The sequence below is a fragment of the Carassius auratus genome, unplaced genomic scaffold (genome assembly GCF_003368295.1).
Source record: "Carassius auratus strain Wakin unplaced genomic scaffold, ASM336829v1 scaf_tig00046952, whole genome shotgun sequence".
Classification (NCBI taxonomy): Eukaryota; Metazoa; Chordata; class Actinopteri; order Cypriniformes; family Cyprinidae; genus Carassius; species Carassius auratus.
Window position 1 is genome coordinate 38,594 of NW_020527007.1, and position 26,953 is coordinate 65,546.

General features: G+C 39.0%; 1 protein-coding gene and 1 long non-coding RNA gene across 2 annotated transcripts; both read left to right on the forward strand.

Annotated features, from left to right (window-relative positions):
• The first annotated feature begins 14,584 nt into the window (after positions 1 to 14,584).
• On the forward strand, positions 14,585 to 17,736 carry LOC113088737 (uncharacterized). Its single transcript, XM_026255806.1, has 9 exons — positions 14,585 to 14,592; positions 14,987 to 15,058; positions 15,313 to 15,414; positions 15,980 to 16,331; positions 16,482 to 16,764; positions 16,852 to 17,085; positions 17,174 to 17,265; positions 17,365 to 17,469; positions 17,695 to 17,736. Exons 1-9 carry the CDS (start codon positions 14,585 to 14,587, stop codon positions 17,734 to 17,736), a joined length of 1,290 nt encoding a protein of 429 aa, XP_026111591.1.
• A 581-nt stretch (positions 17,737 to 18,317) lies between these two features.
• Positions 18,318 to 19,215, forward strand: LOC113088738 (uncharacterized). Its single transcript, XR_003286194.1, has 3 exons — positions 18,318 to 18,556; positions 18,845 to 18,908; positions 19,028 to 19,215. It is a non-coding gene; the product is annotated as an uncharacterized LOC113088738 (long non-coding RNA).
• Positions 19,216 to 26,953: the final 7,738 nt, after the last annotated feature.

The window sequence follows — 26,953 nt, forward strand, 5'->3', positions numbered from 1 at the left end:
CAAGAGATTCAGTCATTTGATGAATGTGAAAACACATGAGAGGATCCACTGCACTGCATGTGGGAAGTGTTTCATTCAATCATCTTCTCTACACAGTCATACAGAAAACATTCACAGTAAGTAGATCATCTTCAGATCCAGCACTTTCAGATCTGATGCTGAGTCCTCAATAAATGTGATGCAATAAAATATAAGAACCTGCTGAAGCTCACTAGAGTTACATTGTTTAGGTTGAGAGTAACATAAAGACATGAAATAAATCAGATATTAAATTAATTATTTTGACATTGAACTTTTATATGAATTTGACCCAGGGAAGCCTCAAGTGCAGGTGAACTGGGAAGTCTGAAGGTATTTCCACACTAAACTGGTAAGCAATTACAATATTTTTATCTGATTAATTACATGATGGTGATTTAAATATAATTTAAAATCATTGTTGTGTTAAACATCAAACAAGGATTACCAAAAGTAGGTTCAGCAAGAAATATTTAGTTTGATAAAATGTATTATATATAGCCTACTCTTTTGGACCATGCAAATGATGACATAATTTTCATTTTTGGTTGGGTAAACTATAAATTTAATAATTTATTTTCTTAATTTTATAATTACTACAATGAAAATATGAAATTATTACTTTAATGAAATGATACTCAAATAATAAACTAAAACTGCCAGTAGGTGTCATCGAGTCATTTATTAATTCATTTGATTCGTTCAAATGGCTGATTCATTCAGGAGTGAAGTAAAGGGTTCTGTAGGAATGGTTCATTGAATCATTAGGCTTGTTCGACTTGAAGTGGATCATCACCATCAGACCAATCGATCGGTGTGTGACATCAAAGAACCGCAAGAGCTTAGATAGCAGACGACTCCTTGTGCTTTTTAATCGCTCTCCAGAGCATTTGGTGGCAACAAGTGAAAGCAGCATTATACATTAGATTAGAATAACATACAGTAAAACATGATTAACAAGTTGTTTGTGTGAAATAATCTATTGAAACTCACACGTTTGCCATGTGAGACATTTACATTAATGCCTTAGTTACGTTTATGATATCAGAAAGTGCACTGGATGTGGTAGGCTACCTCTATTGAACAAGTTTTGCATAGCTAGTCAAATCAGCTTGTGCACAATTCCTGGAGGACCGGAGACTTGCAGAGTTCAGATTTAACCTTAATTAAACACCTGATACTAATGAAATCCTTCAGGCTTATTTGAAAACTACATGGTGTGTGTGTGTGTTAGAGCGTGTTAGAGCAGGGTTGGAACAAAACTCTCCAGGGCTCCGGCCCTAGAGACCAAACTAGTGATTTATAGCACAAATCATCTTCATGAATTGAAAATGTATCATAATCATGCACAGCAGTTGTAGACTGATGGATTCAAATTTGTCCTTAATTTAATAATCTCACTTGATTTAATGTTTCTTTTAGAAATGATTAACGTGAACAAAGAAGCAAAAATAGAAGATAAAAAATAAACTGTGATCTGACCTTGTTGTAAAACAGATTTAGATGTAAATCAAGGGTAAAGTTTTACATGAGATTCACACTCAGGATTCCCTCTGAAATCACTTCTGCCTTCTCATTCTGAAGAAAGAGCATTTAACTGTGATCGGTGCGGTGAACAGTTTAGCTGTGCCTCAGTCCTGAAGAAACACCTGCCACTTCACATAAAGCAGAAGATTCATTTGTGATAAAAGGAAGTCCTTTACTGCAGACACTGAACTGAAAGCAAGAAAATTCACACTGGAAAAGGGTACAGACAGCAAGATTCAATCTTTCAGAAACCATGAATACACATGATTCAAACTGGACAGAAACCACATCAGAGTTTAATCAGTTATCTACAGTCACAATCACAGTGACAAGATCAACTATAGTCCTTTTATGAAGGAAAGTAGAAGTGTTTTAATTAACTCAAGAGTTCAGGGAGCTGAAAAAGGCCATAACACTTTTAAGAGAGACATGAATCTGATATAATTTTTTTAGTTGTTGTTCACATTTTTTTATTGGAATATATTGTTTCTTCTGTGCAAATAAAATATCTACTTTCGTCTACCTTTGATTTTGTCCACTTTGCTTTTCTTGTTCTCTTGAGATGCTTTTGCTCTCTTAGAAATCATAAGAAAAATCTGTCTCATTTGTTTTTACTTTTTTATTTTCACATATATTTGTAATAAACGTATTATTCATTGTATCAACAATGTATCGTATCAGAGCAAATCAGACAATTTAAGATTCAAACAGAACAGTGTTGAGACACAAAGAGCTGAATTCCACAAAGAGGCTCAAGACAACAGATGATCATAAATCAGATCCCAGCACAAGTCTGAAGTAAGCCTAAACAACCAACTATTTCAGCTTTGAACAGCTTGCAGCATTAAAGCAAAAGATCATAACTGATGATTCGAATCAGGAAGGAGACTGTCAAATTTGGGGCAAGCAACAAAGATTAATGGTCAAAGAGACACACAGCATGACCATCACATCTAAATCCATGATAGAAATCAATTGGACTTTCTCTTTTTCATTTGTTGTTTTATTTTCATTAATGTGATGTATCTCTTCAAGAAGACACAAGAGACGGAATGTCTGTCATTAGACCACAGCTTTTACTCTGTATATTTTTTAGTCTGCACACAGCTACGGAATCTCTATAGTTTCAAAATGTTAACTTGGAATACATCTCATTACCTCCCTTTTAAAACAACTAACATTCAGATTCACCTGAACCCTTGCATGGCACAAAACATTATCGGCATTAACAACAACATAACAGTTACTTTCTTCTTTCCAAAAACAACATCAGAACATCAGAAAAACATCATCCCGTAGTGCTATTCCAATGGGTGTATGTCTCATGAATTACAGATCCAAACATTTTGGTGGTTTTCTACTTCTGGATGAGCGGCGTGGACTCTGAGCCACCCCTTTAACCCCTCCACAGTCCTCTTGAGAAGGCTCAGGCTACAGCTACGGAATCTCTATAGTCTCAAAATGTTAACTTGGAATACATCACAATTAATGATACGGATGGCTACAGGTTCATTAGGCTGCTGTCACTTTAAGAACTTATGCATAGATCCAGTATACTCACACATCAGATTTTCTCCAAAATATTGCTTCACCTCAAAGCCAAACTCTGAATTTAAAATAACATTAGATTAATCACACAAGTGCAACAGATCTCTAACTTTTGGATTGCAAACACATTATATTCGAATACCTTGATATTATCACATATACAGAAAGGTACCAGCTTCATAACTTTTATGTAGCAATAATAAACTGTAAGTGGTTTTTCATCATTACTGCAAACATAACTGATCAACAGATCAGAGCTTATCAATACTACAGTCTTTTATATTTTAGACCCAGAAATCATTTAAAACCGGGTTCAGATGCCATCCATACTTATAGAAGAAGCACAGAAGAATCAGTTACAAATCAACATATCTTGCATCTGCATTTTCTAACATTCATCATAAATGGAGGATGTATTTTAAAAACAACAATGAAGAACAAATTAATAAATCTTGGTGTCTCTTAAAAGCATAACAGACTCTTTTTCAATTTCCTGAACAAAAGCGGTTTGTAAAAATCTACTTTCCTTCATGAAAGAGTCAGCAAACTACAAGTGACACATGTGCATTATAAGACAATTAAACATAATGTGAAACTCATAAGAGAAAACAATGATGTAATTTATATTATGAAACAAAATGATGTAAAAGAATAAACCTTTGTGACATGGTTCTTTGAGGAGGAACTGTAAAGAAGAAGAAGTAGAGAAGATGAACGATATAAACATTTCCCACATTCAGTGCAGTGAAACGGTTTCTCTCCAGTGTGAATCCTCTCGTGCAGTTTTAAACACTTTGCTGTACTAAAAGTCTTTTCACACTTAAAGCACATGTACTCTCTCAAACCAGTGGTTGTTTTCTGATGCTCTTTCAAACTTTGTAGCCATGAAAAGCTCTTTACATACAGATGACATGAATGTGGCTTCTCCTTTGTATGAACTCTCAGGTGATTCTTCAGGACTGAAGCTCTGAAAAATGTTTTGCCGCACTGATCACATGTGTAAGGTGCATCTCCATTATGAACTCTCACTCTCACTCATTGTGAACATCAAGATAATTTTTGCTGGTCAAACTCTTTCCACACTGAGTGCAGATGTAACCCCTCTCTCCCAGGTCCCCTTTCTGAACCCCTCAGGGCTCGAACCCGGGTCTCCGGCATGGGAGGCGGACGCACTAACAAGGAGGCTGAAAGATTTCTTGGCTCTTCTTTTCTTTAAATCTTTCTGTTTTCGTTGAGAGCAGCTAAAACTCTCCTCATATTCACTCAATTCTTCAATCGACTCTGAAATAAAAGTCAAAACTGTTCATTTTCAGCATCTCTCAGTAATGCAGAGGAACCCTGATGTCACAGTGTATGAATGCCCTGTAACTACATTCAGAGCAAAAAGTATTTAATTCATGTGCATGTTGTAGTTATCATAATATCTTCCTATCCTTACTATGTAAAGTAACTATAGCAAATATTGATCTGCTATATATATTCACTTCAATTCGTGTTTGTTTCTCTCACAGATCACAAGACATTCAGTAACAGCAACACAGAATCATTCAGTGCAGAAATGTATTGTCAACACTGTTCTGTGATTTCTCAATAAAAAAAGTGAAAAGAACTGAAAAGTTCAAGCATATATTTCTTAATATCTAAATCTCACAGTTTCATTACTAGTAGAGAGATTAACACACGTGGCTCTCACTAATGCATGTATTTTAATGTAATCTATGCTACTTTATTTGTGAGAACTATAACGACCCAAAAGACAAAAGAACGGATAAAAATGAGCTGTTACAGGAGCAAAAGTCATTTACGCCGAGGTTTGTTCATTGTAGATGTCTGCACTTCAGCGCACTTCACAGCCACTGCCTGCATCATCTGGACCAGAGAGAACACAACCTTACTGACTGCAGAGCACAGTTACACTTTACTGAATTTACTGACTTTTCTGATGTTAACTGTTGAACGCGTGTACTGTGTAGTGCCTTACTGTTACATAACTTGAAGTTATAAAATTATAATTGTATGCACTTATTGTGGATCACTGACTAGAGCTGTGTCTGAAATCGCTCACTCGTTCACTAATCCCTATATAGTGTGTGGCAGTTGAGTGCACTATATCAGGAAGCAGTTAAATAAAAGAATGAAAATACGAGAATGGATTCGGACAGTGACGTACACACTGCAAATGAGACTTGGAGCTGTTGCAAAAACATCATCCTATATACTTTTACATGTACCTTATTTTAGAAAATAACATTCAAAGCAATAACACATTTAAAAGGACTTTATATTGTAATTAGACATACTTTCAACTTTGTGGATTCATCGGTGGTATGTTATTAATTAGCTTTTATGTTCATAATCATTAAATAGTATTAAAAAAATTGATAACAAAAATAAACACAAATAAACACATTCATAAATGTATGTTAACATTATTTTTAGTATCTTGACAATCTCCTGAGCAGCATTTTGAGCTCAGATAAGATAATGGTCATAGAGTACCCTCAGGCGACCGTTAAGTTGACATCACAATGAATACGCTACTGTGATTAACGAACATTTATAAATTATCCGCCAAATGATCATCATTTGTTAACAGTTAACAATGATGCCACATCAGTGAATTAGTAAAATATTAAACTTAGTTATTGCCTAATGTATGAAATATGGCAGAATATAATGTATGAAAGAAAAAACATAGTGATAGTGAGCGGTTTGGGATACAGAGCTGACCTGGGCTGGACGGTGACATCACCATCTTCTCCAGAGCTGCCGTATAGATGAAATGAACTCAATTAATAACTCTGAATAATAACTGAACCCAATCATCTGACTTACTCCTGAACAAAAACAAAATTGACTCAAACAATACATAATCATTCTGTTAGCACTAATCTGTATTGTAAAATGCACTATATAGATAAAGATGAACTGACTAGACTGGTTTTTGTAGCTTTTTCCAGTTTGGTGCATCTCTGTAATGTGTCTTTAGGTCCTGTTTTGGAGAAGCTAATAATAGCTGAATGTATTACTTAATAGGTTCACATACTTTATGAACTACTACTACAAAATGATTACTAAGTTTCTTCAATAAAATGTAAAGTACAGGAGATCTGAATGACAGGGACGGTCTGTAAAATAAATGTCATAAAGGCTCGTTACAACATTTTACTTATTAAATATTGGATCGATAATTAAAATACTTTTTCTTTCTGTTTTGTCATGTGGTTTCAGGGAAATGCATATCATGTGATTTCAGGAGACCTAGTGTCTGTATAAACACCAGCAGAGATCTTTCATTTACTGTTTGGACCTCTGGGGGACAGAAGACACACGCAGAGAGAGACATCAACACACAGGTTTGACTTTGTTTGCTGAATATCATCAGTTATTATCACTCTGACTTCAACCATTCTGCCTTACAGTTGGTACTTTATTTTTGATTGATATTATGTATTTTCTGTTTGAATAAGTCACAACAGTACAGACAGCTTCCACTCTAAAAATGAGCTTGTTTAGTGATCTGCACACCAGGGCCGTGCACAGACCTTTTGAGGGGCATGTGCTTAAACTGAAAAAGGGCACCCCCTCCATTTTTTATATCAATTATATATATTCTCTTTTTTAGCTATTCTGTTTGGTTTTATTAGCTAATTTGTATTATTTGATTAACATTATTATGAATAACATTGAGAACAGGGGAAGGTGAGCAATGAGTCAAGTATTTTTGACAAACTTTTTTGAAATATAATTTAAGTAATTATGTCCAACTTAATTCCAGATTATAAGAAACTATAGCCATACCGTTACTATAACATATCCAACATGTATCCGCCTACTAAAATAAAATAAGCCAGCAATGAAAAAATAAATAAAAATAGTGTGAAAAGTACAGTTGCAGTGAAAAGCATTTATGAAGGGTCACGTGACACTGAAGAGTACTGATGTAATGATGCTGAAAATTCAGCTTTGATCACAAAAATAAATTACATTTTAAAATATATTCAAATAGAAAACAGTTATTTAAAATTGTAAACATATTACACTATATAGTATACCATAACATGATTAGCATAAATGTTAATAAATTAAGTGTATCAGCAATCATAAATCAAAGAAGACATTTCTTAGAAATATATGTTATCTAGCTGACGAGGATCACTCGTCGCTTTGTGTAAGTTCCAGTACGAAACAGCGCGGGGGCGCACCTGTTATGATTTTCCGATGGTAAAAACAAATTATATGCTGTTGTATTACTTATCAATATATAGTTTTTGACCAGCGAATGCGTTCAAATGTTATTTATTTATTTTTTGTCCTTCATTAAAACGGCGACGGCGCCTGCCGCTGCCGGCATCACATTACATTTTCATCTAACTACAGGTTAGAAAATAGTTTTTGTAGCTATATAGACGGAGCGCTCAGTTTTTCCTGTGGTAAAATGCATTTGGCCAAAATCGCATTTTATAAAAAATGAAATGCTACTGTATGCACAGGCTATGTAAGTGTTGGCTATGTATTGGCTATGACTAGATGGCAAATGCTAGCCTTCTCTCTCAGGCGACGTCCCATGTCTCAGTCAGTGAGTCGGTCAGACATCAAATAAATAATATATGAGCCTTAATAGACATAGTGTTTAGTAGTACTTATTCAAACAACAAGATATTTATTTACCCTTCGCAAAACTTTGTTCAGCTCAGCTGTTGTCTACTGTGCGGCTGCTGTGGAACTTCAGTTGATTCAATTAATATAGAGGGGGCGGAGTTATCAGCTTACTGACCGCTTGAGGATCGAATAAGATTTACACAAGCTCGTTTAAGAACTTTCATTTGCTAAATATTTGTAAAACAGACAGACAGACGTAAAGGGTGACCAATAGCATTGAAAAAAAAAAAAAAAACACCACCAAAAAAAGGGCACTTCGGAGTGTAAGGGCAAAAAGGGCATGTGCTCTGCACAGGTTGAGCCCTACCTGTGCACGTGCCTGCTGCACACAGCTGATGAACTGTTCTGGCAGGTGCATGCACCAACGAGAGCGTGTGGAGACAGCCAATCTACTAAATTTCATTTTAGAATTGTCACCATAGTTCTTTTTTTTAATTTTACATCCAATATTAACTGAAAAACATCGAACATCAGAATAACGTCTAATGAAATACAATACAAAAACAAGTAAGAAGATTGTAATATGTCATCTAATGATATTGACTTGTATAGTGTATATGATATAGTATAGTGGTATCACTGTACTGTACGGGTATCTTCACCCCTCCCCCGCTCTAATGCACTGGGTGTGTCTGCATCAACAGCTGGATCACAGGCTGTCTGTACTGGAATTTTTTGAAGCATCGAAAATACATTTTGGTCCAAAAATAGCAAAAACGACGACTTTTTTCAGCATTGTCTTCTCTACTGTGTCTGTTGTGAGAGAGAGTTCAAATCAAAGCAGTCTGGATATCCGGTCCGCAAATGAATCATTCAGTTCACCAAATCGAACTGAATCGTTTTAAACGGTTCGCATCTCTACTTTTAATTTTTATCTATCTACAATATCTATCTATCATCTATCTACGGTATCTATCTTCAAACTTTTTGTTTGACTGTTTCTATCTATCTATCTATCTATCTATCTATCTATCTATCTATGTATCTGACTGTTTCTATCTATCTATCTATCCATCCTAGCAACATGCTAATAATGTTAGAAACATGCTATTCGAATGCTAATCATGCTAGAAACGTTAACGACATGCTAGTCACATGCTAGTCATGCAGAAACATACTAGCGACATGCTAGTCAAATGCTAATCATGCTAGAAACATGCTAGTAAATTGCTAATCATGCTAGAAACATGCTAGCAAATTGCTAATCATGCTAGAAACATGCTATCAACATGCTAGCAGCAAGCTAATGATGCTAGTCATGCGATCAACATGCTAGTAACTTACTAATCATGTTAGAAACATACTAGAAACATGCTATCAGCATGCTAATGATGCTAGTCATGCGATCAACATGCTAGTAACTTGTTAATCATGCTAGAAACATATGCGACATACTAGCAACCTGCTAATCATGTTAGCAACATGCTAGGCGAATGCTAATCATGCTGTGTTTATTTACTTAGTTAATTTATCAGTGTTAACAGTGAGAATAAGCTTAATTTCACACCCATTTGTGCATACACCACGAATGTGTAATTTAAGGATATATATTGTATGATAATGCGACAGTAAACTATTAACAAAAGCAACACGCTCAAGTCGTTTGTGAAGTGCATTTTGCACATTCAAAACTGTTTGTGTACAACAGTCTGGACGGTTTGAGAGATGTCTTGATGCTAGAGTAGTAAAGGATTTCAGTTACAATTATATTTACAGAGTGTCTTATTCTTTGAGTTAACTCTCACCACATGCTCAAGCTATAATTTAATGCAAAATTGTAAAAAAAAAAACGCTTTGTGTATATATATATATATATATATATATATATATATATATATATATATAGCATTAACAGTGCTTGCATTTTTACATTTCTATTCATTGTATCTTTGAGGCTTGCATGTTATAGGCTGAAATTCAACATATCATATATTTAAGCTGTGAATATTTAATTCAAACAAATTTTACATACATTTTTATTACTAAAAATTCAATAATCCATATTCACCTTTCAGATTCACTACCAAGATAATCTTCTAAACTAAACACCAAAGAGAAGATTTAAAAGTAGCTGTTTGGGCTATTTTTTAAGCAGTCCAAATATTGTTCATCCGACTTGGGCTGCATTTTCCAAAAGCTTTAAAAAGAAGTTGTTTGTAAAAACGATCGCATGACTGATCTTTATATTCATGGTCTGGTTCCCAAAAGCATTATAACTTAATTTATGCAGTCACGTGCAGGACAGTCAACAGATTAGACCTTTAACTTGATTCAAGTGCAATGGGATCATAATGTAAGGATTTGATTGTATTTTATTGTACACTTTATTACATTTTTTTTAAGGAAATTAAATAATTAAAAGGGGCAGAAAAAATATATATACATATCTAAATTAAATGACTTTTAAAATCTGTCAGTGACTTGCTGACTTGTACATTAACATGAACTAAGAATGAACTACTGTATTTTTGCTAAGTATATTAGTAGAAGAAAATAATTGAAATAAGTTACTGATTGCCCTTGAAGAAAGATGGTTTGTCTCCAATCACAGCAGTGATGTTGATTAAAGAGCCACACAGATGGGAAATCAAAAATGACCTGTATTACAGTGTATGATGTAGCTGTCCATCAGTGTAAACAATGTGCAAAGTAATTAAACCAAAAAGTACACGATTTATAAAGTTATTGGCTTCTAAAGTAAGGAGTCGACTCTGAATTGCTGAAACGAGTCGTTATAGATTCCAAATCTTTTGCCCATCTCTATGTACGTCACTAGGAACACTTTGCATAATAATCTCCGCCTACCGTCTTGGGAGAAACGGAACTCTGACCTGCCCCACCCACCAACACAGACGCTCTGGTTGGTGTGATAGCGTCATGTCGAGGAGACAGTGTGTTTTTAAAGGTAAAGGCAAGTTTGTTTTATTTTCACTGCCAAAGAATGAAGATCAGAAGAACCAATGGCTAAAATTCATTTTTACCACAATACCAGAGCAGTACAACAAATCCCTTTTGTTGTGTTCACAACATTTCACTGATGGCTGCTTTTCTAATCTCAGTGAGTACAAGGCGGGATTTTCAAAGCGTTTGGCCATAAAAGAGGGTTCATTACCAACTTTATTTAGACCAACAAGCATCTCCGAATCACAACGTGAAGTATGATTATGAAGTTATGTGTTTGTTTTCTCCCGAGCGTCTTATCAGTATGTTTGCTGTCTGCAGCCTTTGTCTGTGCTGATCTTCATTTACAAACACTACATTAAAATTAAGTGTAACAAGTGCTGCTAACAGATATTCTGTGATAAAGTAATCCATATGAAAACAACGCAATGTCCGTTTTTCACGTCTCCCTTCATTATATCTAATGTGACCACGCCCCCCGCGCTGAACGCGCTATTCAGATTCAAACTGAAGATCGCGGCTTGAATACACCCACACAGAAGAAAAAGCAGCGAGACTGTTCAAGTTTTTTATTTTACTGTTTGCTTTGCGGTGAGAGGAATAAGACATAATTCACCCCAAAAAGAAACAGGATTGTTTACTGTGAAGTTGTGTGCGGAACAACCAATCAAACCTGACTATGTTAGTTGATCAATCAGAACACAGTATGCTACCGAAAGGTGGGGTTTAAGGAAACTGAATCTTTTGAACAGCTTCGCGCGAACCGTTTGGGGATCTCTGAGAATTTAGGTAATTTTAAAATGATATTTTGACAAAATGACAATGTTTTTTTAACCTTGGATGGATTTAAACCTATTGTACAGGACTTATAAACAGTGATAGGAAGCTTAGAATTTTCATCTTACTGGCTCTTCAAATACACAATGTGCAGCATGTTGTGATCTTTAAATTGCTGTGCACCAATCTCACAACTACAGAAGAGACATCCTATATATTATATTATACATCCACCCCCACCCCCACCCAAACTTATGTAGTATAATGGGGGAAATTAAGCTTTTCAAATCTTTGAAGCAATTGAACAAATTGCTTTTCAAAAGGATTCACTGTTGCTTGTTTGTATTATGGATGGCTCGGCTAAACAAGAAAATAAGAAAATACTTGCTTACATGTAGTTAAGTAAAAACACTTATACCTATTATTAAAAATGAAAACATTTTCCATACCCCACAAGATATTAATGCAACATTTCAGACATTTTACACAATGATAAAGATACGGATCGATTTTCTAAACTTAACTCAGAAAGAAGAACCATTTCACCACAGTTTTTAGAAATGAAAAGCTTGTCCATCCCTCAGCAGATTAATACAGCGTTTACTTTAGTTTAATTATTATTATAATTTTTTTTAATGTTTGCATCCCCCAGGATACATAGCTGCTTTGGAGTTATAATTGAATTACATTTACATTTAATCATTTAGCAGACACTTTTATCTAAAGCGACTTACAAATGAAATTAATTGAAAAATGAATGCTTGTTTGCTAATGCGTGTTACAGCATTTTAGCCAGATATTTAAAAGCATTTTATACTGGACAGTTTGTACTCAAACATATTGTTAGTTTTTTATATTTAATTTTCTAACTTGCAGGTTCATGCAGCAGTTAAATAAATGTAATAAATTAAATGTGAATGGAGTGAGTGGCTCAGGTCTGGTCTAAATGGAGAAAAACATGTCTCTGTCATTTAACATGTGTTTGCTTTTAGTAATCTTCCCAGACAAGAAAACATTCCTCCACATGATGGCATCAGAATCAGAATTCAAAGTTCTGTCCTGGAATATTCATGGTCTGAAAACAAGACTAAATGAAAAAGAAGCTCTACTGGCAATCTATGGAAAATATGACGTTGTGCTTCTGCATGAGACTCATATTGGTGCGAAAGACATTCGTAAAATCACTGAGGCCTTTGGAGGGGAATATGACATAGAAACACTGAAGGATAAGGAATTCAAAGAGCAATTGAAAAAGGAGGGAAGACGATGTATTTGACTCTCTTCAGTTCAAGAAGCAGAGGTGTTGCCATTCTGTTCAACAAACCACACACACGTCTGGAAGCAATCTGTGAGGGTGGAGATTACGCTTGGGTTCATGCTGAGATTGACAATCAGAAGTACACCTTTGTGAGTGTCTATTACCATTCTGACGACGACCATCTAGTCTGTGATCTCATGGTAAAGATTTTCTCCAGTTTCTTAAGAAGTGGCTCAGAAGCTTTTAAATGCAGGCCTGTCTTTGCTGGAGAATTTAACAAAACACTCGATGACCAGGATGTGAAGAAAGCACATGAGCCACGGAAAAAAAGACTGACTAGGTTCATGAGTATATAGCAGCTGTCAGATGTCTGGAAAGAAAAGCATGAAGCAGAATCAGAAAGAGACACGTATCAGCGCAGCAAACACATGTCTAGATTAGACTATTTTTTCATGTTAAAGGTGCCATGTGTAAATTACCTACACGCATCAAAAGAATGAGAAGAAATAAGGGCGATGATGTCATTAAAAAAATGTCAAGTTATGGTGCTGCAGAGATATCAACCTTAATTAGCAGTAGCATTACTAGCCCCGGCCCGACAGGTGTCGTAATACCAGTCTCGGCCATGGGAGGCGGTATGCGGGCAAAATATCCACCAGACAACCTGCAATACACGAATAACTCGCACGGCTTGTGGGCTTACCTGAACCTGATGTCAATCATGTGGAAAGTACAGCCCACTACTTCATTTCAGTGAAGAGAAGAGAGCGGAACAATGGCCGAAGCCCTTGGCAAGAGACACCTACCACCACCACCCGCTACAGGGAAACAACGTTAATATCGGCACTGCTTTCCATCGGTGGAGACAGCTGATGGACTTGAAAGAAATGAAGTTCGACTCTGAACTTGCAACATTTCTTCTGGATTGGTAAGTAAGATGTTGTTAGTATTTCGCTAGAAGTTTGTTTTATGTTTGCGTTTTTTTTCGGGAAGTTATAACATAGAAATGTATCGAAGGCTGTTCGATAAACGTGCTAATGTTAGCGATGGCTAACCGTAGCTGCGTTTGATAATTAGCTAGCTATAACTTACCCACAGATCCGATCCAGTTTTCACCTGTTATCTACCAAGCTGATGCTAAAATGCAACATTACCTAAGAAACTTGAAATGTCTTCGTTGATAATGAACCCGAGATAGAGAGAGCGAGAGAGCACGCCCCGGCCGCGCGTGCACTCAGTCACTATATTCAGAGCGGTCAAGTTTTTGCTAATGAAAATCAAACTTGATATATGCTGCTAAATTAGCATCAGGCGGTGTAGCAGTTGATTCTGTTCCCCTCGGAATGTCTGTTTGCCAGGTCCGTGTAATAAACCCAACCAAATAGTTAATCAAACATTTCCCAAAGTAGCCTAAATTCCACGGATTTCGCTTCCCGCATGCAAATACACTAAACACACCTGGATGTAAGGAAAGCAAAAAGGGACAAATTTATTGTTATACTACACCGTTTATGTTCTTTTTTTTATATTCATCTTGCAGTTGTTCCGTTATTTTTGTCTTATGTTTTTTCATTTCAAGTTGAAAAATTTATTGTCTTTAAGATTTAGGACAGTATTTTGAAACTATTTGACTTGACGTACATCCAGTCACGCTTCTTGCGCACGCTAGTTCTGATCGTACGTATAGTAACTCGGCAACTACGCAAAAATTTTAGTATATTTGCGTAAAGGGGAACAGACATTCCGAGGGGAACAGAATCGACTGCTACACCGGGCAGCATACGTAACACTCTAAATAGATGTTGTCCCTATTTTGCCTTGTATATGTGCAGCTAAGAATACTTTATCATTTTTAACTAAACTACAACAGTTTTGACGATGTTATGTAAAGTGATGGTGAAGTAAGTTATGCATTGGCGATCGACTGGCTAGCTGATTTTGGGATCTGAGACTAGTTCCAGCATTAGGCATAACATTTGTTACTGTAGTGTTGAACTGTGTTAAGTTTTTTAGGTATGAAGGACCACTGTCATCCACTCCATGAAAAAACGGCCAGTAGTGACAGATCTCACTCTAACGAGCATCGGGTCAAGTGATTCTGATAAGTTAGTGTGCCTGGCTTGTCTCAAGTCCTACTTTGCCCATGTTTCCTCACAGGCATGTTTTACTGTGAACTAGATTCATTGGTCATTATCATGACTAACTGAAAAGTTCAAATTTCTGCCACAGACCGTAATGTCACATTACCTTTTTATTCTTAGGTCCACTCATTTTTTTGTGTTCAACCTGTTACAGAGACAAGCATACCTCAGAAAAGGCCAGCAAGGGCTCGGCAGGTGTGGAAGAATTGGCCAGGCTTGAGTGCAGGTAAGTCATAATTTGCACTGTGAGCTTTTCAGTGTTACTACTTTCTGATTTTGTGTTAATTTAATATTCTATCTTATATAATGCTGTTTCTAAGCCTTGGTGAAATGAGCATTGGTGCAGAGGAACATCTGGATGAACAAGCCATAAATGACTTGAGGAATAGCACCTGAGTATTTTGATCAACGGAGTTGATGTTGTATCTGAAGAATGTTATCTCAGTGTATATTATGTTATTGACTGTTTTGTCTCATCAGGATTGACTGGGCAGTTAACCCTCCACCTGTAAAGGCATCAGATACTGATGATGAGGAACAGGACAGCTCTGATGAGGAGTACATCCCTCCACTTTCTCTTCAGTAAATTTCCTAATTTCTCTTGTACTGCAACTTATTACTACCATCAGGTCACAAATGTATAGCTGCACAATTCTTGGCTCACCATCTCAGCTACACTCTGGTATTCTGTTCACCTTATTCTGACACATGTATTTTTTTTTTAACTTCCTTGTATGTGTATAAACTTCCGTTATGACACTTGCCTTCATACACATCCATTCTATTTTCATGAAATGTGAAGGCAAAACTCCTCACACTAACCATGGAAACACAGGTTTTACTGATGAAAATAGCCTGGTTGTTCTGGTGACCTACTCTACAAACCTGTTTGATTATGGAGGCACAACTTTATAAAAAGACAACATGTCAGTGTCATGTCAGCCCCCCTGTTTGCATGAAGAATAAGGTGAATAGGTGACATTTTTCATGCGTCAGCTAGGATGTTGATACAAGGACTCACATGCCAGTTCTTCTCTTCACAACTTTGCGAAACAGAGTAGATCCTTCAGACACTGCCTTGCAATGAAAATGTTTGTTCACATGTTTTTGGTAACATTTCTATGTTTGTACTGTTTGACTGAAACAGGTTGGGTGGAGCTTTACCAAATGTTCCAAATTTTGATGCGCTGCCAGTAATCGGTTTGGAAGAGACTGTGCACGACCTCACTGCAGATTTTGAGTCCGAACCATCTACAGATCCTGACAGCTCCACTGCCTCACCAGCTGATTCAAATGTGCCAACTGTACAGAAGGCAGAGGACATTGTTGGTGCCAAGGCATCGATTGTGTATGATGACTGCTTGAAGTACCTTGCGGCCTTTGTTACACCACCAGTGAAACAGTGCACAGCAATAAATGTGACCGGTGCAACATGCCAACACCATCCACCATTCCTGGTAAACATCAAAGGGAAAGGCACTGCAAGCATGTTAGAATGGGTATGTGACACTTTTGTTATGACCATAACTATGTGAATGTACACTTCAAATGGAAACATGTACCCTTACCTCCAAATGTTTTTATAAAAAAGTTAACCAGTACAAAAACTACTATAGCTGTTATATAAGTCTATTTGTTCTTATCATTAGAGCTGTGCTGATGGACACATTGTGTGGCGATGGGTTTCACAGCCCTTGATGAAGTATGGACTCCAGGCTGGAGACTTTATGCTGAGCACCAACATCCTGCTATCAGGAAACAACTATGCTAAAATTGCACTGCTGTTTAGATTTATGAACATGGGCATTTTTGGCCCAAACTATTTTTTCTCCATCCAAGACACATACTGCGTTGACTCCATCAAAAATTACTGGATGGAAAAAAGGGCAGATGTGATTGCAAGACTTCAGGACAAAGATGTTGTTGTCCTTGGTTAGTGATACACATACAGTTTATCTTTCTAAAAATTATGATGCAGTATTTTTATCTAACAAAAACTCTCATGTCCTACACATCTAGCTGATGGCAGAAACGACACTCCGGGTCACTGTGCGCAGTACTGTAGTTACACTACAATGGAAAACGACACATTGGAGATCATCAGTGTGGTCACAGTAGACAAAAGACAAACCGACAGACGGTCTGCCATGATGGAGAAGGAGGCCTTCATCTTGACGATGGATCAACTAGTCACTGAAGTTAAACTGGTCGAAATCTGCACAGATGCCCACTCACAGATTGGTGCAATGATGGGTGAGTTCATATCCACATGTCATAGATGTTACTTGACACGTAGTCAACATTTGACTTATTTACATCTCTGCATGTACATGTTTTGTAGATCCGGTTAAGGGGAGGTACAAGGACCATAGGATTCATCACAGTTTAGATATGTGGCATGGTGCCAAGAATTTGGCAAAGAAAATTGCGGCTGTGAGTGTCCATAGTAGCAGTTTAATTGCACCCCTGCGCATTATAATGTTTTCATTGTTGTGTATTGCTATTAATAACGGTTTTAATTCTTATACCCAGGCGGCCCAGGTAAAAGAACTGTCTGTCTTAATCCTTTGGCTGAAAGATATCGTAAATCACTTCTGGTGGTGCTGCAAAACTGCCGACTCCTATGAAGAGTTCCTGGTAAGTTTTGTGTCATTTCTCCCTTTTAATTTCCCAAATCTTATTGTAAATTAAACTTATAAATAGTCCATCGCACTTGGGAACTGCCCACTGATACAGTGGGTCCCATTTAGAATTGGCCACTTCATTCACGCTTTCCGTGTTTTACGCAGCTTTCTGAAATGCATAACAACGTATAACGTACAACTTACAACTTATCATTTGTGGTTTTTTGGGTCATTGCAGCTTTACTGTGAAAATATAAATTCCAAGTGGTACCCACTGTAATTGTTGTTTCTTTTTATGTTGTTTATTACAATTGTAGACACTGTGGGCAGGCCTTTTACATCATGTCTGCAACGAGCATGAGTGGGCTATGGGCAGCTGTAAACATGGGCAGCTGGCAGACTCGGAGAAACAATGGATTCAAAGAGATTCTAAAGCACACAAGGCTCTTGTGGAGATAATCCTCAAGAAACGATGGTTGAAGGATGTGCACAAATACCTGCGCTTTAGGTATGTGTGAGAATTGGGGTGAAAGTGTTCATTTGACCAACAACTGCTCAGTTCTGCTTAGTTGTCGTAATTTGTTCTGTTTTAATTTAATTACAGATCAACGGCAGACCTCGAATCCTTTCAAAATCATATATTAATGTATGCCAGCAAGCGCTTTGCCTTCAGTCCACCTGTGTACAAAGCCCGAGTCCTCCTGGCAGCCCTGGACTACAACTACCATCGGGACCGACCAACTCAGAAGAGGGCAGATGGTACAGAGATGTAAGTATCACGAGAACTACTGAAATCTTTCTTGTTACTTGTCTCCAAGTTTTTCTTCAACATCAATATTACCACCCTATTTTCAGGTACAGACAAGTGTACAAGAAGAATGCTAGACAGTACAGTGTGTATGCACGCAAGACTCCCAAAAGCTACAGCTACATTGGGGAACTACAGACGCTGGTGGTGAGATGTAGGCTGGAGAGTGACTCTGGAATGCCCAGGACAAGAACCCTAAGGCCAGATGACCCACGAAGGCTTGGTTTACTTCCACCTGTACCACCCCCACCAACGGCAGAGCTTGTACAAAGACAAGTCAGGAGAGTACTAGGTATGCAAAAATTAGCTCCTGTTTGGGGTTTGGGTGTGTACAAGCAAACATACCACTGGTTAATGGCTGTAGTTGAATGAATGTCCTTCTCTTTCAGATAGCAATGTTAAAACTGGCATAACGTGTACCTCAGTGACGTGTAGTAAATGAGTGCAAAATAATAGGATCTGGTGGATCCGGACATGGAGTATGACTTGATTTTGGTTTGAGGAAGAAAAGTAGTGTCAGGTTTTCCTGTTTGACCAATCAATCAAGCATAATTACAAGTAAATGTTTTGTATGTTTTAGGACCTGATTTACAGTTGAGTTCACCCCATTGAAGCCAGAATTGCAGCATCCAGTGTGTGCATAGGTGAGTAAAATGCACTCTGTCAGGTTGCTTCATTTTTGTCTGACATGTAAAATGTATTGCAATCATATTGTCATTGTCTTTTGCAACTTCTTACAACTGTTCATTTCCACTTGTCACAGTAAAAGTCTCCGGCAGAGAGAAGGATTGGGACCAATGGCACACCCACCAACATTAACACTGTCCATGAAAATATGAGTACATTTGAATTTAGTTAACCATCTTACTTTGTCTAGGATTTAATTTTAATTCCTGTAATGTTTTTTACAGGCTGACTAAAATTTGTTATAGTTTTTGCAAGTTTTGTAAATAAAACATTGGAACCAACCTATTATCACTACCATTTCATGCCATTACCCCAGTTCTTTCATAACACATAATGTTGCAGAGTTTCAGTCTGTCTGTCCTAAACGTTATTAAAGAGTAATTTGTTCCAGACTGGCAAGAATTATTCTACTGCTTTCTTTCTTGTACACAAATGGTAAGAACTGGCCTCAGGGTCTGATTGTCAATGACGGACAGAAAGGTTTAAGTTTATTATTGTACCTGTTACAGTTATACTCACATGTGGTAAAAAGAACATTTTTACACACTGAATTCAGTCTTTCCAGTTTGAACAAATTGGTCAACGCAACACAAAGTAATGTAACAACTATTTAACTATTTTTATTTCACTTTCATAAGATTTACTGAAAATTGTGTTATGTAAACTGAAAGTTAAGAACAAAAAGGTAAACTAAAAGCCAGGAAGAAAACCTGTGTATTGTCCCTGAGGATCCAGAAATGTGTCCCTGATTTTACAGACACAACATCTCGGTATTACAAGTCTGTTCCCAGCTCCTAGGGACCCATGCTGCCAGTAAATGTAATGTCTATAGGCGGCATAACGAAACTCTCGGCTCTCTGACCCTGGTTCTCTGGCACGGCCAAGCGCTGTAACGTCTTCCCTATACTGGCGGTGAATACACAGGAAGCCTCCATCCAGGCAGTAATCCCTAAAGAGTGGTAGGTTGCTAATGCAGTTGTTTGGTGTCTGGCGGCAGCATTTTCTCTCCCTGTCGGTGGGCATGTCCCTGCAGTTGTGACAGGTGCACCATGGCACCCCTGGCAGACCAGCTGATGGAGGGGGGGCATTATTCTGGCATAATGTCAGGACGTCAAACACCAAGCATGGTTGTCACTGTAGAATATCATTTGTGAAGGACCTCAGTTGCCTCAAGCTCAAATCTTGCAGGAGGTTCTGCAAGGCCATAAGGTGTAGGTTAATTATGTGCAAATCATCAATGCATAATGTGGAACATTTACTACTCATAATATTCAATGGTTATCTCTTCAAATAAGCTAACTGCCCAGGATGACATGTGTGGCCAGTGAAATCCACTTGACGTACTACAAAGTGGTTGGGCATAAATAAAGTTTAGTTTCAGGGACACCAAGTTCAAGTAGCCTAACCTGAGTTGCGGACATTCTCTCACGGTGACGCTCCTCTACTCTCCTGTCCTCTTCAGCCCTGGCTGCTACTGCCCTATTTGCTCGTGTGCCCGTGCCGGTGCCCCTGCCCCTGCCCCTGCCTCTGCCTCTTTCTACAGAATCACCCTTTTTCTTTCTGGTCAGACTGCTCTGACTAGGCTGTGTCTGGCTGGACACTGGGGTGTAATCTTCATCATCATCACTCTGCCATAACAGATAAAAACAACCTGCTGGTTATTTATTTACGCAAATGTTGGCTCAACATTAGCACTTGACATTGGCTAACGTTACCATAGCTGCCAGAAACATGTTGCAATGTTTACGTGGTACAATTTCTGGTATGCTACGCTTTTTAATATTTCAATTAAGTTCAATTATTGTGATTTGATTTAGTATTGACTCATGTGGATACATATTGGTACTAAAGGTAGGTGTTATGTTTTCTAAAAAAAAAAAAAAAAAAACACCTAATGCTGTAAACATACAGAGTTTACAGTAAATTGACCTATTGACCTCATAACGTTGATTAAAAAAACACACACACACACACTGATTGATCGATATTATGTATGAGGAATACATTTTGGTCATTTGTAGCCTAGTGTATCTTTCAACAGTGTTCGTGTTTTTTGTTTTACTATAGTAGAGATGATCGGTTCACGTGCGCTAGGGATCTGCCATGTAACATTTACAAGTGCCAAAACGGTATTGTTTGAATTGCGTCATAAAATTGACAGAATCTGATATTTTTTTTATATCATAACTAACCTGCTCTGTCTAGTCTGTTGGTCTCCGTGTCCTCTTTGCTTCGTGGTTTTTCTGTGCGTGAGAAAACTGATTTGTGTCGTGAAAGCGTGTGAAAAAAGTCAATTGCGTGTGTCTCACGGTGAATGCTTGAGAGTTGGCTGCTCTGGTTACGTTGGTTGGCCATAGCTTGGTCAACATCAGCTGTCTGACAGAATGCTGTCTGTCAAATTAATTTAATTCAAATAATGTGTATATACAACTCAAAATATAATATGAACAAAACGAATATGAACATATTCACTGGTAAAGGTGAAGGGGAGTAGCTTGAAGATGTCATGTCTCAAAATCACTCGATGTTCCTCTCGAGGCAAATGGCTCTAGTGTTGTTGTGAAGGTAGGGGCGGAGCATAGGGGCGGAGCATAGAGGCTATGCCGTTTCTCGTTTGTTAATCTAGAGTAGATCAATTCACTTTATTGAGGCATACTGCCCCCATCTGGTGTGGAATGTGGAGTATGACTTGATTTTTTTGCCAGACATTACAGATGGCACCTTTAAAACAGGATCTGAAATATGTGCGAAACTGTAAAATATGCCATGATATATTTCTGTCTGATCATTTCCCCTTGAGCCTTAGTCTGAAAATGAGTGAAACTGATGTTGAAGAGCTGAATCCCAAACTTTCATCGTTGAAAGTTGAAGATTATAGATCTTGGGATACTCCATACATAGTGTAGCACCTGGACCAATCATACACACAATTATTAATCCAGAAAGTTCTGTGGAGCATCTCTGAAATATCAATTTACATCTCAACTAGTCTTATGAACTAGTTTGACCAACTCGCAGTTAACCAAGGGGTTAATCTGTCTCACTTTTCCCTTTCCAATTAGATAAATTACTCTTTTAATATTATTTATTATATAACTGATTTTAGAGATAAAATTAGCTGACTTTAAATCTAGTCAGTAACACTTTAGTATAGGGACCAAGTTTAACTGTTTGCTTACTACATTTATTATTATTACTACATCTATTATTAACATATTGGCTGTTTATTAAAGCACATATTCAGCATGACCATATTATCCACCCTTAATCATAACAACACCTAAACTTAATAACTATCTTACTAACTATTATATATAAGCTGCACATTAGGAGGATTTTATTAAGGATCTTAAGTACACCCTTTTAATCTAGGTGTAATGACGGTGAAGCCGAAGCTGTGTTAGAATCCATTTGCAGAAGTTTATTTAAAAAACAGTTCAACCATCCAAATCGTGAAGCAGAAATCCGAGTCGAGGTCACAGGCAAAGGGGTCAAAATCATAGAAAACAATCCAACCAGCAAACAAGCAAAAGGGGCAATCCAAGGCAAAAATCCAGAGAAACAGGCAAGAAGTCAAACACAGTGTAATCAAATCAGACAATGGAAAATGCTTGGTAAGGCAGTAGAACTGGCAATACTTCGCAAATCATGTTTCGGCCTGGTCATGCTTAAATGGCTGCCAAACAGGAAGTGATAGTAGAAGCAGTCAATACTCAGGCGAGGGCTCCCTCTGCTGGCGTGGCGTTACAGGATCCCCCCCCCTAGGAGCGCCTCCTGGCGCTCGACGGGGACGTCCCCGTAGTCGGGGTGCTGGACGATCGGGTCTGGCTTGATGGAAATCCTCGATGAGTGATGGATCCAGGATGTCGGAGGCGGCTACCCATGATCTCTCTTCAGGTCCATAGCCCTCCCAGTCCACCAGGTATTGGAGCTGACCCCCTCTGCGTCTTGAGTCCAGCAATTCCTTCACCTTGTATGCAGGTGATCCATTTATGTCCAGTGGTGGCGGTGGCTCTTGGTTCTCAGCATTGGGGTCAGCATCCGGATGGACCGGTTTGAGGAGCGAGACATGGAAGGATGGGGAGATACGGTAGTTAACGGGAAGTTCAAGCTGGTATGTGACCTCATTAATCTGTTTTATTATTTTGAAAGGTCCAACATACCTTGGGCTGAGTTTTCTGCTAGGTAGCCGCAGTTTGAGGTCTCTCGTAGAAAGCCAGACCCGTTGTCCTGGTTGGTAGGGAGGGTGTGGGCGACGTCGTCTGTTAGCCTGGAATTCTTGGGTTCTGACGGCTCTCTGTAGACGAACATGAGCACTGTCCCACACCCTCTCACTACGTCTGATCCAGTCATCAACTGCAGGTACTGTTGAGGGTTCACCAGACCACGGAAACAAGGGGGGTTGGTATCCCAAGACGCATTGGAAAGGGGTCAAGCCAGTGGAGGAGTGGGTCAGGGAGTTTTGGGCATACTCAGCCCATGGAAGAAATTCTGCCCATCGGTTCTGTTCACGGCTGCAATATGTTCTGAGATACCTGCCAATTTCCTGGTTCAACCTCTCCACTTGGCCGTTTGATTGTGGATGGTATCCTGATGTAAGGCTTATGTTGATGTCAAGTTGTTTACAAAAAGCTTTCCAAACCTGAGAGGTAAACTGAGGTCCTCTATCCGACACAATATCCTCAGGTAAGCCATAAACTCTGAAGACATGGTGAAATAGGGCTTGAGCCGTTTCCATGGCAGTGGGAAGACTTTTGAGAGGGATCAGACGGCAGGCTTTAGAGAAGCGATCAATGATTACTAGTATGGTGGTGAAACCAGTGGAGAGAGGCAGGTCTGTTACAAAGTCTATGGACAAGTGGGACCAAGGACGCTGTGGAATGGGTAACGGTTGAAGGAGGCCAGAGGGTAGTTCTTTGGGTGTCTTGGATTGAGCGCAGATTTGACAGGACTTGACATAGGTTACCACATCCTTGGTCATTGAAGGCCACCAGAAAGAGTTCTGTAGCAGATGGAGAGTGCGTGAAATTCCAGGATGTTCTGAGCTCAAAGTGGTGTGAACCCATTGCATAACTCGGAGACGCAAACCTTGAGGCACAAAGCACTTATTCAGGGGACAATTTGCGGGTGGTGGTTCTTGTTGATGGGCCCGCTGGATCTCTTCCATAATGTCCCAGGTTACTGGAGCAATGATAACAGATGGTGGAAGGATAGATTCAGGTGTGATATTGTCTACGGGAGGATCGTGACATCTAGATAGAGCATCAGCCTTACTGTTTTTGCTGCCAGGTCTGTAGGTGACTGTAACTGGAAACGGGTGAAGAATAAAGACCAACGGGCTTGACGTGGATTCAGGCGTTTGGCACTCTTGATATATTTCCAGGTTTTTGTGGTCGGTGATTACTTGGAATGGGTGGACTGCTCCCTCAAGCCAGTGTCTCCATTCTTCAATAGCTGCTTTCATGGACAACAGTTCTTTATTGCCTACATCATAGTTGCACTCAGCAGAAGTCAATTTCCTTGAGAAGAATGCACAGGGGTAGAGCTTGCCAGGCTGACCATGACGTTGAGAAAGGACGGCTCCAATTCCACAATCAGATGCATCCACTTCTAACACAAAAGGTAGATTAGGATCAGGGTGCTTGAGGATTGGGGCCGTTGTGAAACTATACTTGAGTTGGTGAATGCCTGGATAGCTTCCTGAGTCCATTTAAGTTTGGATGGTTTGCCTTTTAACAGTGATGTTAGGGGGGATGCAATCAGACTGTAATTACGAATGAACCGCCGGTAAAAGTTTGCAAAACCAAGGAAACGTTGTAGTTCCTGACTGTAGTGGGTTGTGGCCAGTTGGTGACTGCTCTGACCTTGGAGTTATCCATCTCCACACCCTGGTAACTGATGTTGTACCCAAGAAAGGACGTTTGCTTGACATGAAACTCACATTTCTCTGCCTTGATGTATAGTTGATTATCCAGCAGGCGGGGAGAGTACTGTCTTGACATGTTGGATGTGTTCAGATTCTGTCTTGGAGTAAATCAGTATGTCATCTATGTATGCTATCACATATTGGTTCAAGAGATCTCTGAATATTTCATTGATAAAAGATTGGAAGACTGCTGGGGCATTAGCAAGTCCATTACGGCATGAACCAATACTCATAGTGCCCCCTAGTGGTGAGGAAGGCAGTTTTCCATTCATCACCTTCACGAATGCGGATCAAGTTGTACGCACTTCTGAGGTCCAGCTTCGTGTAAACCCTTGCTTCACGTAGTTGTTCCAGTGCAGATGGAACCAGTGGAAGGGGTAACGGAACTTGATAGTTACATTATTTAGCCCTCTGTAGTCTATGCATGGCCGTAAGCCTCCATCTTTCTTTTCTACAAAAGAAAAAACCCTGCAGCCGCTGGAGAGGTGGGAGGGACGGATAAATCCAGAATTCATGCTTCTTCAATATATTCTTCCATGGCTTGAGTCTCGTACGTGACAAAGGGTAAACCTTGCTCTTAGGAGGCATGGCATTGGCAACAAATCAATAGCACAGTCCCATGGTCGGTGACGGTGGTAACTTTGTGGCTTTGAATTTTACTGAAAACTTCAGAGAATTCTTTGTAACAGGATGGAATTTTAGTATTTTGAGGTGGTGTTTGGCTTTCAATAGTGGTCGTTAAACAGGGCTTTTTATGGTGGAGTGCATACACTGGTTTTGGCAGAATTCAGACCAATGGGTTAACTCACCATAGCCCCTTTCACACTGCACGTCGGACCCGCAATATTCCCGTAACATTGCCTGGTCGCCTTCTGTGTGAAAGCAACCACGTCCCGGAATTGATTACCGAATCGAACCCGGGTCGGGACATAGTAACATTGCGGTAATCGATCGAACGAGCGCTGTGTGAACAAAAGCCAGATCTTAATTCCGTATCGAAGTGATGACGCGCGTTATCGCGCGACTCTTTTACCGGCTGTTTTGAAGGATGATCAAACATTCGCGACGAAAACATATGTGCAAACTGTAATGAAGCAGAGATCAGTTTAGTTCCTCACTTTCCGCGCTGACGCAGAGATCGTTTGCTTGCTTCAGTTAAAGTATAACGTGCCAAGCGTTGTCGGCTCGTACATTACACGTCACGCGCTGATGTCACGTGTCGTTACGGGATCTTCAAGGGTTGTGTGTGGAAAGCACGCACATATCCCGGGTCATCACTGGCAGTGTGAAAGTGCCAAATCTAGCGGACCAGGGAACAATTAAAGGAACAGCTTTACCCCTGTATTTGCCGGAATGGCAGTGTGAAAGGGCTCATGATGCCAGGAAATAAAACTGGGTCATGAACAGCTAACCAGGGGTATCCAAGGATAATATCATATCTTGGGGAGTCAATGACATAGAATGAGATGGCCTCTTGATGGAAAAGTCCAACACGGAGTTGTAGTGGTTGTGTTTTGGTGGTTGATGCCATCTCCTATGAGGGTGTTGTTAAAGCACTAGTCTTGATGGATGGCACACAGGGTTGCGTGGGAAGGTTGAACTTGCTAATGATGTCCTTGTGGATGAGATTTAGGGCAGCTCCAGAATCGATTAGCGCTGTTAAATCAATGGAAGTACTTTCAGTAGATAGTCGAACTGGAAAAGTCAATGATTTGGTAGGAAGGAGAGAAAATTGTTCAACACTCACCCGGGTGTTTTTCCGGGCTTTGTATGGACATGTTTATGCTGTGGTGGCCTGTTTCACCACAGTAGTAGCACAGATTGAGTTGACGTCGTCGATTTCTCTCCTCTTCCGTGAGTCTTGAAAAACCCAGTTGCATGGGCTCCTGGCTAAGCATTGACATGGGTTGGGGAACATGGGAAAGCTGGGGTGTGACTGTAGCACTGGAGTGTGATATCTTCCTCTTGGGAGCATTCCTCATAAGATTATCGATCTTGATAGCAAGAGTGATTATTCATTCAAAGAACAGTTTTCCCAGTGTTCGCTGAACCGTCAGTGTTCAGCTGAACCGTCAA